The sequence below is a fragment of the Hippoglossus hippoglossus genome, chromosome 5, assembly GCF_009819705.1.
Source record: "Hippoglossus hippoglossus isolate fHipHip1 chromosome 5, fHipHip1.pri, whole genome shotgun sequence".
NCBI classification, from domain to species: Eukaryota; Metazoa; Chordata; class Actinopteri; order Pleuronectiformes; family Pleuronectidae; genus Hippoglossus; species Hippoglossus hippoglossus.
In genome coordinates this window covers 27,455,561-27,470,055 of record NC_047155.1, presented here as the reverse complement: position 1 = coordinate 27,470,055, position 14,495 = coordinate 27,455,561, and the positions used below count along the sequence as shown (strand labels likewise).

At 40.1% G+C, this 14,495-nt stretch overlaps 1 protein-coding gene across 1 annotated transcript in view; it reads right to left on the bottom strand.

Moving 5' to 3' along the window:
• Positions 1 to 756: 756 nt before the first annotated feature.
• Positions 757 to 14,495, bottom strand: part of hdac11 (histone deacetylase 11) — a 28,358-nt gene continuing 14,619 nt past the window's right edge. The window contains exons 7-11 of the mRNA XM_034585402.1: positions 13,696 to 13,772; positions 12,132 to 12,194; positions 3,632 to 3,728; positions 2,447 to 2,625; positions 757 to 1,053 (exon numbers count right to left, since the gene is read on the bottom strand). Of these exons, the coding sequence (XP_034441293.1) occupies positions 811 to 1,053; positions 2,447 to 2,625; positions 3,632 to 3,728; positions 12,132 to 12,194; positions 13,696 to 13,772 (659 nt within the window). The 3' untranslated portion in view covers positions 757 to 810. The remainder of the gene's footprint in view (positions 1,054 to 2,446; positions 2,626 to 3,631; positions 3,729 to 12,131; positions 12,195 to 13,695; positions 13,773 to 14,495) is intronic.

Sequence of the window (14,495 nt, the reverse complement as noted above, 5' to 3'; positions counted from 1 at the left end):
ATGCTAATAAGGGCTAAAGAGGACATTAGTTTCTTTAAGAAGGTTAAAGATCACATTTAATCATGTTTGGTAGTCAAACTTTGCACAAGCACCTATTGTTCAGATTTTTAATCTCCATCGCAGTACACTGAGATGGAGGATAATTAACATACTTCCCCTGTTTCTGCAACAACATTCGATCTTTGTACCATTTCATGGACTCTTAATAAGTCATATTCTTCACAAATGACATTAGTACATTTCCTGAGATAAAAGAATGCCTCTCTAATACACAGCCCTGAACATACATTAAACATAACCCCATTGTTCTCCATTAGATTAAAGTTTAAACACTCTTTTTGTGGCTCTTCAGAGCTTAACTAAATCTGCTGTAGCCAAGAGAATGTTATTGTTTCACACCAAATTCCCTCTTTGCATTATTATTCCCTTTAATTAATCACCAACTTATACATAAAACAATGCTTGTGAACTTTTTGTTGTACATGTGCAAACACGCATCCTTCCTCACAATATGACTGCTGCTGTCACATATAAAGTCACCCTACTGCTTTCAAACCTCACAGCTATAGAGGTCACAGCTGTGAGTATTGGCCTGCGGCATATTTGCTGTTAACTACGCATACGCAAGAGAGCTGCTTTGTCCTCAGACATCACGTCCTCAGAGAAGTAAGCTCGCCATTTTCAACATACCACCTAGGAATGCACGATCGTATCTTTTGTTGTCTTGATCTTAACATTAGTGTTGCCGTCTTCCGTTCACGGTGCAGCCACTTTCCTACGCATGGTTAAACAGCGAGTATACCGCAGGCCTTAGACAGCGTTGAATGTTGACCCTGCATGCCGTGAGTGGGACAGCATACTGGTCACCTGCAATGACGAGCCCTCCCCCTCCAGAGCCTCTGCTCCAATCAAACCCTGCTGGTGCAAGTTAAGAATGGAGTCGGCGATGATGCGGGCTGTTTTTTTCTGGTATCCGCCAGATGTGACCATGAGTATGGGGATGCCCCGTCGCCTTGCAGCTCGGAACACTATCTCATCTCTCTTTACAATACCCTGGCAAAGAGGAGGAAAGGAAAGTTGTCAATCTCTCCATTGCTTTAGATAGTACTCGTAATTTCTGTGAATTCTTAGAAACTGCCGGCTGACGTGTCTATCTACGCTGCCTCCCCTCCCCTGAGGAGGGAGGGGAGGCCTGGAAGAGGCCTGATAGTTCCCATATCTCACTGCTCCGCTGTGGAGCACTAAGCTGCTCAGAGCACACATCAGGGAGGGACTGAGAAGAAACACACACCCCTGCTTGTCTGGGGACTGAGTGCAGAAACAGCTTGTGTCAAAAACATTGTGTATTATGGAGCAATTTGTAGCACAAGCGCTGATTTGTAAGAATTAGGTATGGCAGGAACTCATGTTCAACCAGAATTTGAAATAACTATTATTAAAGCTGCAGTGACCATGAGTGTTTTTTTTAGGCAATTTACCAGCCTCAATCAGAAATGAGCTCTGCAACACACAACAGTGCACCATCCCCAACACCTTCTGCAAATTCACATTATTTGTTTCATTACTTTCTGGGAGCTGCAGGATCACAGGACATCTCTGCCCACAGGAAGTGATAAATCCAAATGTGTCTCATTCAGATTAGCTCTCAGTACGTTCTATGTTCAGACATTTTTCCTTCCATCACAGCAGATAAAAATAGTCAATGTTAGCTTTAAAGTAGATTTCTAACAATTAAAGGAAGTGGATTAATCTGTATATGCAATTTTCAGCCATATTTGCTAGTCACAGACAAAAGCTCCTGATCGATGCTTGATCAGCAGTCATGATCTGTGAACTCTTCAAAGACTCAGCGAGAGAAGCTTGCCGACGTGTTGCAGACTCTGCTGGAAATCTAGTTAGAGTCGGTGACAACTCAAGCCACCTCCAGCCAATCAGAGCGCAGGATGGGGTGAAGGTGGTGAAGGTTGCCCCCTGATTTTTAAGACTGGAGATGTCTGTAATCACGTGAATCAACCATGTGTTTAAGGGACAGGATAACACAAACTCAGTGCAGCTTTTATACTAACTGCATCAGGTTCGGGTCGGGTTCACACAGAAACTTATTCTTTACAACAGTGATGTCCACAGAACTGTTCTGTTCTACAGCAAGACGACACAGAAGAGGATCAGTCAGACTCACTGTGTCTCTTCTCATGTGTGTTTTTGTGATTAATCATAATTTGGGGTCTAGTCGAGAGTTTCTCCTGGTGAAAGATCATGTAGTGTCACCACCCTTTGGTAGCTAATCGTGTAGTATGAACTCACAACGACTGCAAGACTCCAGATCAACAAGACAGCAATTTGTACAGTGCGAACAGTGCGTCATACAAACATGCGTCACAGATTAGTGCCACTAGCACGGTGCTGGAGCATGTTTAGAAACCTTTCCTGCAGTCTAATCCAGTACCTGTGGTGATATGGAGAGTCCTCCAAGCGGGTCCCCATCCAAGATGTCTGTCCCTGCATTATATATGATGATGTCGGGTCGGACCTCATTCAATGCTCCCTCAGAGTGGAGCTCTACTTTCCGAAGGTACTCCGAGTCTTCAGTGCCCCAGTCCAGCTCCACCTTCCTTTTTATAGCTTCTGAAATACAGGGACAATGATGATTCATTTGAGAACCAGACCATAAAGCCACAGAACATGGCTGCATTCAATAAATCAGCAGTTATGAAACAGTAGCAGTTAGGATGAGCTCAGTCCACAGGCCTCATATATAGATTAATAATCACTGCAGTGTTGCACAATGTATTTGAGCACAAGCTGAGAAGAGTATTTCTGAGAGCTGAATTCTTACGTGAGGTTCAGGTAGGTAATTCCTCTCCTATAGACTGGTGCACAAGTGGTTCAATTAATTAGTATGTACTGTACATTTCCAATAATTAATGCAAATGATGAAAAAGGTTAATTAATATACCTTTATGTTTCACAGTTAAAGCAGAACTAAGCTGCACAAGCAGGGCAGAACAATGCGTAAGCATGTGAAACTGAGTTTTTTCAAGTCTGGTCCAGCAAGTTTCTCTTAAAAGTGTCAGAAACTGTCAGTGTCAGTCTTTGAAGGTAGAAGGAAATACACGTGTCTCGGAGGAAAAATAAGAAGCAGAATAGGACTGTGTTGTTTTATCTTAAACAAGCCAGAATGTACATTTATTTCACTTTAATAAGGAGAGAGACGATTATGAGATGTCATGAATTCAATTAATTGTACAGAGGAAGACAGCTGGGGAGGAGGAGGAGTGCGTTAAAGACAGGACTGTCACGTTTGGTCTGAGGAGCAATGATGGGATTGGTGTTAAATGCTAACATGTGGTCGCTCTCAAATCAGATTTAATGTATTGACAAGTTCATTTGTGTAAAAGCTGTGATTATGGTGTTGCAGGGACGTGGCATATTTTCTGCTGAGTGCCAAAGGAGTGAGTGGTAGTGCTGAGGGAAATCACTGCATAATTAAAATGGCACTGAGTGACATCTAGGGGCTGCCCCCCCCCTTCAGTTCCTCAACTGCCAACAAGGCATCAGGGGGAACGGAGAGAACTCTGCCACCAGATGCCACACAGGAAATCCTTTAACACAAAATAATGCTTTTACTCACTTTTAGCAAATCCATCCCCGGGATATATGTAGCGATTATACACATCCATGATGAACACTCGACTGTCATCCATGAAGTCCCGTTCGTGCCCATTTCCCTGGAAAAGAACAGAACCGCGATTGTCTTTCAGCCGTTTGACACTGTATCTGCTTCTCTACCCATCAGCCAACACATACAAACTGTATCAAGCGATGGGTTTTTCACCGCTCATGACGCCTCGCCCATGTGTATTACACAACAGCCGATAACTTGCAGTGTTTTGCCAATCCACTAAATATCTTGCATGTGCCACAGTGCACACAGGTGTCACACAGACCCATCTGTTTACCTGAGATATGCCACGCTGACTGACAGCATCAGATGAGAGATAAACTGTCTTGTTGTCTGTAGGCATTAAATATTGAAATACTTAATAAAAAAAGTCATGGCTTCTTCATCCCTTTTCATTTCCTTTGCTACGTTTGTCATCCAAAGTGTCTGGCTGCTGTCAGGAGGAGATTAAGCACCGCGCCACTGTCTAGTATTACTGAATGAATAAAGGAGAATGTATGGGACATGCCAGGCAATTTGGTGTCAGCTGAACATCGTGCCTAAGTAAGTGTATAATCCACCAGCAGATACTGTATGCAAAATAAGGATGTTTTCTAATGTGTTGTCTACACATCGTGATGGCTGTCGGCCCTAAGATCAAGTCATATGATGCTGAGCCCTGATGTAAAATATTTCCAAACTTTGGCATTTTGTTATCTGCTTTCTAGCTGACAGTGAAATTAGATTATCGATACTAGTCTTGGGTTTGTGCTTTTAGAATGGAGGTAGAGCCAGGAGGTGATTAGCTTAGCTTAGCATGGCATAACGACTGGATACTTGGCTCTGTCAAATACCTTGAAAAATTACTGGATAAATTGCTGTTTCTTATTCCTTTAGCTACAGAAAAACTAACATGATAATTTGTGGTTTTATGTGAAAGTGACTTGTGCTCGTCTAGATGTGTCCCTCATATTTTAGTCTTCGTGCTTAGCTAAACCTCCCGTTTCTAACTCCATAGTTAAACACAGATATGCGATGGTGTTTATCTTATCATCTAACTTTGTAATTTAAAGTGAGGGTTGGTAATTAAGGAAAAACTAGCAGGCTAAACTTTGAAAAAATGCAAATGATACATTCCAACCCCTCCCATCAGACCTCTCGTGTTTGCCTGACTGGCCTGTGAAGACAGGCTCAGGGTGCAGGCAGGCAGGTCGGTTAGTGACAGACAGGTACGCCTACCAATCATTTCATTTGATTAAATTTATCACAGTTGTTACAAAACCTACCAAATAGGATTAACATATTGAAGCTCTTCTTGTTGCCACATACCACAACATTTGCAGGCTCAGCTAAAATTCCCATGGCTTGATGGTCCTCTCAAATACATAAACTCAACTATAAAAGACAATACATACATGCATTACAGCACAAAACAGCATAACAATATATCATTAATCAACAAGCTCTAGCCTAGATCATTCATTCATTCATTCAATAATGTCCACTATTCTGGGCCCTGTTGTCCAAAATCCTTTTAGAAATACAACGATCTTTTCTAATCATTGTTTTGTCTGATTTCTAGGATCCTGATTTTTTCTAAGTGTTTCCAGTGTGTCCCTTTTCCCTTCCATGGAGCAGATATGTAGGTTTCTGTTTAACCAAAACATTAAATTTGGCTTCAGACGTTTTGGGAAAACTGGCCAATGTGAGTAGTTGTTAAGTTATCTTGCTGTGTGCCAAGGTGAGTGATGGACAAATGAAGGGACCACCTTCCGTTTAGTTTGACCTTACGTTTTCCTGCTAATAAAGTAGCAAAAAATAGCAAATTCTATCATAAGAGTTTGGGTAATATTAGTTACCATAGCCCAGCCAGTTTGTAAATTGAGGAAAAACATTCTCTCCTTTTAATAGTTACACAGTTATTTAGCATTTTAGAGCAGGCATACCGTATCTTATCATCCATGAACCATTTCACTATATCTTTAACAAAAACACCTAAATCACTCCATATGTATCTGTATGACTCACTTAGTGCTAGAATAAACACTAGTCAAGAGGGAGAACATAAGAAGATAATAGTGATGGACTATAGCACACAAACAGCACTTAGAAGCCAGTAGCCTGTTTGTACGCCATCTTCACATTACTGTTAACTCCAATGTCCTCCTGGCCGTTGTATGCCTCCACCAACCCAATTGCAGGAAAAACCCAAGTCAGAAGTAACGCTAGCGACTCAGGAAGAAAACTATAAAATGTGTGATCTTGACCCTGGTATTTTCCTCTTTCTTTGTCACATAAAACGCAGACCTTCCCCCACTGCATGTTACGAATATTTGGCACACATAAAGTAGTCGTGCTTCGGTAAGTCCACTGGCTACTGTTAGCGTAGCAAGTCAATGTCAAATGAGCCTAGTTACCTGGTCCTGTTGTGACTAATTAAAAAAGTGTCAATGTGGTTAATCAAAATCAAACTGCTGATGACCATGCTGTGTTCAGTGTCCTCTGAAAACGGCAATAATTACAGAAATGATGTTTCATAGTATTGTTACCATCATGGTTCAATGTGGTTTCTTGAACAGTTGTATTTAAAACTTTTGGTTAGCACAGGACAAATGATACATTTTGTGTAAATGCGACCGCTGCATCGACACAATTAAAAAATTATTGTTTTTGTGGTTTTTGTGGGTTTTGTTTCTATCCTTCCATTAGGGATTTTCACTCATTCCTTCCACATCACTTCAGGTTCGGAGATAGTTTTGTCTAGTATGCATAGCATGTCTATCAACTCACAGATTTCCAGTAAAGTTCTAGTCAGTGGAGTGTGAGAGCTGCTTTTCAGTTCCATTTTGTTGACTGCCTGCAGGACATTAACATCAAGAATTGGTAGAATGTTTGTGGAATCCAGTTTTTCCTCTATCTGGATGACTTTGTGGAATGTGTAACCAAAATGTTGGAAGAATCAGATAATTTATCCCTAAAGACAACTTAAATTCTTGTTGATGCACAATGGCATCTGATTTTTTCATGAAAAATTGTGCATACAAATTTAAGCATTTTAATATGTAATTGACCCTGTGTGGAAAAAAAGTATATGACTTAAGGGTATGGATCAATGTGAGTTATGCATTGGACTTCAGTTTGAACTCTATGGATAAAGTAACAAGCCCATGTAACACTGGGGGGTTCTATAGGCTTCCTTTAGACAATGACTAAGTGAACATGTAAGTGAATGTTCTGCCCCACCTCTGAAAGACAGCCTGAGACTATAAATCAGCTTATATGTCGCCTAAGCTTCTGCTGCATGCAGTCTTATTAGTTTTATCCTCCCCCCACATAATGTAGTGTATAATAAAAGATTGCTGTTTCACTGCCATTTGTTAGCGTCAGCTGAAGCCTATACTGCAGCCTTCAAACAGGCCTTTCCTTCAGTTCTGCAAAAACAGATATTCTGCCTTACAGAGTTCAAACATCTGTATCAAATGATAGATCCATCTGTCACTACTTAACACAACTCAAAGGAGCAGGATGACTACAAAAAATAGAACATTTTCATCTAAGAGGAATAGAAGATGTTTGTATGCTTTTCTGAGGTTTTGCCAGAAGACAGGATGATAGTGGAGGGGAGTGACTGATGATCAACTCCAACAATTTCTAGACATTAACAGTATATATGGTAATTTATTATTAATGTCAAGTTTAACTCAGTGGCAATAGCACATTTCTAGACAGATATATAGGGGATATTGTATTAAGAGATAATAATGGATAGAAATACTGTGTATATAGATAATACATATTTACTAGGGCTCCCCCCAAACATTATTGATTTGAATTACAAGTAGAGAAACCCCAGAGTCGTACATCGTTTTGTCAGGTGAACCACTGCACTTCTTTTTGGGCTGTATCACCAAACCCAATGCAGGATATAAGCATGGCAGGTTATACATGTTCACAAACTGAGTGTTGTCTCAAAATCTAACATTACTTTTAAACAATCTTTGATGGGGAGACGAGGAGAAGATGGAGGGAAGCTCGGTGCAATCAACGTAGTGCAGCTGGCTGGGGTGCTGTACAGTATTGTAGGAAAAATATATATAATAATTATTCATTATAATAAATATTAATATAAAGTATTGTAAAGTAATATTAAGTTGTTATAGATTTATTGACAAATATAAGCAAGGACCATAAGAAAATGGCAAGTTAAAGGGGACATAGCATGCAAATTCCACTTTGTTAGTGCTTCTACAGGTTAATGTGGGTATCTGGCATGTCTACCAACCCAAAAACTCTGGGGAAAAAACACTCGCGCGTTTTGTTATGGTTCCTCTAAGTCAGAAACGTCATGCTTGAGCGACTCGATTGAGCTTCCTGGGTTTTGTGTCGTAACAAGGAACTGGAAGTCTCCCTACATGGTCTTGGCCCTAATTATGTGATTGGGAAAATTAAAACTCCAGGACAACAGAAGGGGAATACAAAGTATGGGATGCATATTTGATAATTTATATCATATAAAATATGTAATTTATATCGTTTAAAATCATGGGGGGAGAGGGGGGAGGGGGGAGCTGGCTCATTAGCATTTAAAGGAACAGGCACTCAAAACAGGTCACTCTGTGGAGGGCTGTTTTATACAGGGTAAAAAGGGTGCTGTTTTATATGATCCTTGTGGTATTTTGACCAAAGTATGTTACAGACATTTCATTAAGACCCCAAGGAACCATATCAACTTGTGGTAAAATGGGCATGCTATGTCCCCTTTAAAAATCCAGACGTTTCTTCACGATAGCCAACTTTGGAAATTCAACTGTTTGAATAATATAACATACAGTTAATATAACTGACTAATTACTTTAAATACAGTTCCATGATAATTTTTGAGGCTGTAATTTGTGGTTTTGTTTGCCTAGATTAAAAATACATTGTTAAGTGCTTAAATTATGAAACATTATTCCCTATACAGATAATTAACAAATAAAATGATTTACAAAAGATACTCCCTCATTTGGTGTTTGGTTACTCTAAAATCTTCCATGGGTTACAGTTGGGTTGGGATCTGGTGATTGACGGCCACGATCATTAATCATCCTCGGTGGAGCTATCAGATGTGATACTCTGTCCCAAAGGGACTTTTTTCACTTGTTATTTCCTGATTTATTGATATTTCTTATTTTGGGTGTCTGGTTGATTTACTTCTTGTCTATATCTGCGTCCCAATTCAGGGGCTAGTTCGGTGACGCTAGCTCCGACGCTTGTAACATTTGATCGGCCGAGATTTGCTTTGGTACCCCCAAAAGTGCAGACCATTGCCTGAAAAAGTTGAAAGATAACTTTAGACGTAGTTTTTTTCGCCACGATATCTTGTCCCATAATCTTCTTGGGTCGACAGAATGCAATGTTTGTGAGCAACGTTAGCAATAGAAATGACATTTAACCCTTAAGTTTCGTTTTTGGTGCTGCCTTCAGGTCGAAAAACCCAAACACTGCACAGAGTACAAGCAAGTCAAAGTCTCCCGGTGTACACAGTTTGCCGTGGCTGTTTTACTGTTCATTTTTGACATATTTTATATTAATTACACCTGTTTCATTAAAAAATAATAGTCAGTGTTGTGTTTAATTGCAGTGTCATCTGTTCACAGCTTCCTTTCGTCCTGACATACAGTACTGGAACTTAAGACCTGCATGTGTGTTTCCACACAGCCGCCGAGGTCACCTTTGATCGGTGGAGAGGTACATGTAAGTGACACTTTTGGGGAAATCCCAAGTAATATATATATTTTGCTACATTTTAATAGACACTGAAATTAAAGTCTGTGTGTTGCAGGCTGCACCCTGGGGTACCACGATGTTGGCTCAACATCATGATGGCTGTTAGTCATTATATAACATTAAATACTCTTCACTGCACCTTCCAGCTGTGTTGTGTCTGAAAACGTAACCCCCACAACAATCAGTATCTGTTACATTTGTCCATGCATTTAATAAGCTTTTACCTTCATTTTTCACTAATCCATTAAAAAAGTGTATATATGTCAGAAGCACTTTCTGATATAGCCTACTTCAGCATGATATGTTTCACAGGAGTGAGTCAATACACAAAGTGTGCTGCGATGTCTACCCAGGGTAATGACAAGGTCAAGTGTCATTTCTCCAGTCCTGCTTGTTATAAACTACACCTAAAATTGATCATTACTGTTTTGCTGTTGACTGGGTGACTGAGCACGACAGCGGTCTAGGCTGTAACCCTAACTCAGCAACATGAAATACTCTTCACTGCACACAAAGTTGTAAGTCCAACTTTAAGTCATGTTTGAGGTTGCAATTAGGATTTTACTGTGTATCACTAATATTTTGCCTAATTATCTGCTGAGAAAGCCACTTCAGGCCAACGTCCATGCCTTCATGCAGATTTACTCTTTTGTTCTTCTTCATGAATTATTTACTCCACATCTGTATTGATCTCCTCCTTGTCAATAGGTTAAGGCGCACCGTGATCAATGAGCAATAGCTTAAAATGAATAACGCTCTAAATCTGGAATAGACCTCTGGAACCTTGAGACGTCATCAATGTGCACACAGTTCTCAGGGCTGATTTCTGCTGGATACGACTCATTATATTGGAAACACAAATTAAGACTAAACAATGATAATCAGACTTTAAAAATGTCAAGTCATTGTTATCTACAGCTGGGGTGAGCTCAGTCCATCAATGCAGCAAAGAGGGAGAACATAGTGTACGATGTACACATACTAGGGAAGAGATGATGCCTTGGTGCCACAGTGGTGCTATTTCCTTAACAATTGTATGATGTTGTGAGTTCTTTAAAGCATCAATTATGGGAATCTGGTTGCATCATGTGACACCATGACATACATGACATTTGTATCCTGCTTGAACTTGAATTATGTCAAGTCTGAGAGTCAAAGTGACTAAATTCTGGGCCCTATATGAGTTGGGCAAGCACAATAACAAGTGTTAAAGGGGTGAGTCTTGGGCACACTCAAAAAACACATGCTATCTTTTGGGTAAATGTAGGTACAGCAGTGCAAAGTGCAAAAGAGCTGACTGATGTGGAATATGATTCAGAGGACGTGATGGTTTTTGACTTTTAGTCGGTTACATCACAGGTCTCATTGCTTTGAACCAACTGTTCCAGAGACAGAGGCTTCTCCAGGAAATCATGCTGTTAGGAAATAGGCTTAGTGCTGCAGGACCACAGGCTTTCTCCAGCCCCTCATCTATCCTTTAAGCCCTACTTTGAGCTCAGCAAGAAAAGCTTTCTGAACAAATAACTATAACATCTGCTGTGTAACTTTCATTAATTTTAGTGTTTCACTTCCTGTTTTATTTTGTTTTTGAATCACTGCGTTCATGGACTCCAGCTTCACTTCCTCCCATTGTTCAGTTTCCCTCCACATACCTGCAACCTGCACCTCCTCACCACTCACTTACCCAGTATATGTACAACTGCTTATACACCAGTTCTCTGCTAGAATGCCTTTTGTTGCCAACATGTACCGAGCTCTGGATTTGTCTGCTAGTTTTATTGAACTCTTTTCCTGTGTATAACCTTCGCCTGTTTTAGTAAAGACCTTGATTTTTGCCTTGCCCCTTGACTTCCTGAGGGTTCTCTGTGTTTTGGGTCTCCTGGTTTCAGTCTTCAATATTTGCTTACTGCTAGATTCTCTGAATCACGTTGAAGGCGGCTTATGGTAGTGAAATGAACATTCAGTTCACAGGCAACACTTCTGGTGTACATTCCTGCAGTTAGCATGCCAATTAAAACAACCGCTAATTTGAGTGGCCTTTTATTGTGACCAGTTTAAACCACACCTTTGCAATAACCAATGCTCTTAGTCCAGCATTTTGAGATGCCTTAACTGCCAGGTGGATGGATTATTTTAGCAAAGTTGAAGTGCTCACTTATACAGATTGTAATACATTTGTGAACAAAATTTAGAGAAATGTGCAATAATCATCCTTTAAATCAGCATCTTTTGATATGTAACACCTGTGAGATGGCTACTAACACAGATTTTAACAATTTCCCAACATTTGGGAGAGAGAAAAAATATGAGCGAAAACAAAAGTGTTGTGTTTATATTTTATAAATTTAGTGTATTTATCATTAATGTATTGGTACTATATTTCTTTTAATACTTTAGGACATTCTTATGACAAGTAAATGGAACTTTTAAAATCATAAACAAATTAAATGAATATTTCTAACACATCTACACAAGTAGCTGACATTACTGCCAATATTCCCAAAGCCTGTATGCACTCAGCTGTTTGCCAGTGGAGATGTTTTCAAATACATTCCACTGAATATGACAGTAAGGGCCAATTTGGCCCACAGGGAGCCACATTGATTGGTGGGTTGGTAAAAGGGTGGTTATCTTGTCATCAATGTCAGCTCCTGAGCATCAATGCACATCGACACAGAGAGAGGTAATGGTATCGGCTCACCTGATGAGCATCCAGATCGATGATGGTCGCCCTGGAGATGCCTTCCACTCTCTCAAACAGAAACTGAGAAATGAATGAGAACATGTTTTTCTTTCTCTCTGAAGATTACACACTCACAGCTAAGATCCTCACTGAGGGATTCCAAACTTTTACTTTTGAGACAGAGGTTCTTCTAAATCCAAACTTAGAAAATTCCACAATAACCTGGTTATGCTCATACTCATCTATTGCAGAAAGCAGTGGGATGGCTTTCTGAGATCTACTTATTGTCCCAGGTTACAGCTGCATGGTAGAAATTCTACACATTACATTTTGGGCTACAGTCATTTTCCGATTTAGAATCAAATCTGTAAGATTATGAGATGAAGATTTTTCGGGCAGACCTTTAAATGACCCTATTATAATTTAAGCCATTGAGACTGGTGTTACTCTAAATGTATCTTATTGTCAACAGGATCAAAGTCAACAATGTGTGATCTCGTTGCTTTTGTGACTTTGCTGTTTTTTAAATGCATCATAAATATATAACTTAAAAGATAAAGAAAGTTCAGTTATGCTCAGAGGATCAGCGTATTTGTTGAGGACTGGTTTTGGTGAAGGAATAATGTGCATTTGTTCTTCTTGAGAGTGATTCCAGTAGCAAACTAGGAAGATGACATCCATATCTCTTGAAGTGACAGTTGGCAAATTCTTGCCTTAAAGGGATAGTTTACGGAAATTATTATTTGCTCACCACTATGCTGATAGAGAGGTGGGTGAAATGTTTGAGTCCAAAAAACACTTCTGGACTCTCAGGGGTCAACAGCGTTGCAGACGAATTTTATACAATTGAAGTCAATGGTGAGTAACATAACATAAACATAATAGGCCTCCATACTGCTCGTGTGGTGTCACCCAAGTTTCCACAAGCCCCGACATTGGATGACACCACACGAGCAGTATGGAGGCCTGTTGTGTTTTTTCTGAAGTATAGGTCACAGGTTACTTCAATTGTTTTGGATTTGTCTGCAACACTTCACTTATCCCTGAGACTCTTGAAGACGTGTTTGGTGGACTCACCAAACACTTCACCCACCCCTCCATCGGCATAGTGATGAATAGATAATAAGTGAATTTTCATTTTTCTGTGAGCTATCCCTTTAACGTATCATTTTGAAGCAAATGTCGATACATAAAGAATAATGGCACCATGAGCATTTAGTTTGGTACCCAATTAGCCAAAAGGTCTTGAGAGATTCCATACTGTCCTCACTTCCATTATGCAGTTCTGACTGCCAATAGATACTTCTCTTTACCCTGGTAGCTCAAGGTAGCTTTGGAGGGAGGGGTCATGGGGTCAATATCCACAATTGCCATTCTGTACCAAGTTCAATTCCAAAGTTATTGCAGTGTTTTATTGCTTATGAATGTGGTTTTCATTTTAAAGAGGAGGGCTGTGTTAATTAATTCAATAGCACATAATCTCACATTAATAATGGAAGACTTTTACCTGAATCTGACAAAAGGGGATTCTCCAAAGTGAAGGTTTTGAATGAGGTTAACCTGTCAACAACATGAGTCTTACCTTGATGGCCAGAGTGATGTCAGCGTAGGCACAAAAGCCCCCCCCCTTTTCACTGGAGCAGTGGTGGAAGCCTCCTCCTGGGAAACAAAGAAAGTCACTGACTCAGTGTCAGGGCCACTAGACCAGTCGAGCAGGTCACTGCACGTCTGAGGGGTCTTTTGTTCAAAATGACCATAATTGGTGATGCAAAATAGTCTGTTATTGAATATATATAAAACGGCTGCGGTTCCCTTGTGGAACAACAATTGGTATATTGACAACAGGATGGGACTGTTCAATTTCTCCTTCAGCAGGAACGCACAGTGATGGAGAGATACACTATAATGGAGAGGGGCACTATTTTAATTGGGATGATAACTATTCATTCGGGTGAAGAGTTATTGTCCCCTCTGCCCTGCTATGCTCATGTTCATTATACCATAGTGTAGAGTAGAATGTTAATACAGGCCAGTTAGCCAATGAATGAAATATGATAAGCATTTATTGCCTCTAAAAATAGTCTTCCATAAAGCCTCTACGACCTCATGGTGTTGAGACACACAATATGCAGATGTCTGGTGCATCTGCATATCCTTTATATCTTCATTAAAATCATGTTTATTGATGCAGAATAGTCTTTCCCCCCCATTCATCAACAGAAGGTGTGAAGGAGCTGAGTAAGCAGGAGGTACAAAGTTAAAATCTGATGGACTGTTTTGTTTTTTGCCTGCTTCGCACAAATCAGCAATGAGGAATAAAGCATGACCCTGGTTTTTCAGCCAAATACTTCCCCCTCTTTCAGCCCGACCACTGATGGCAGC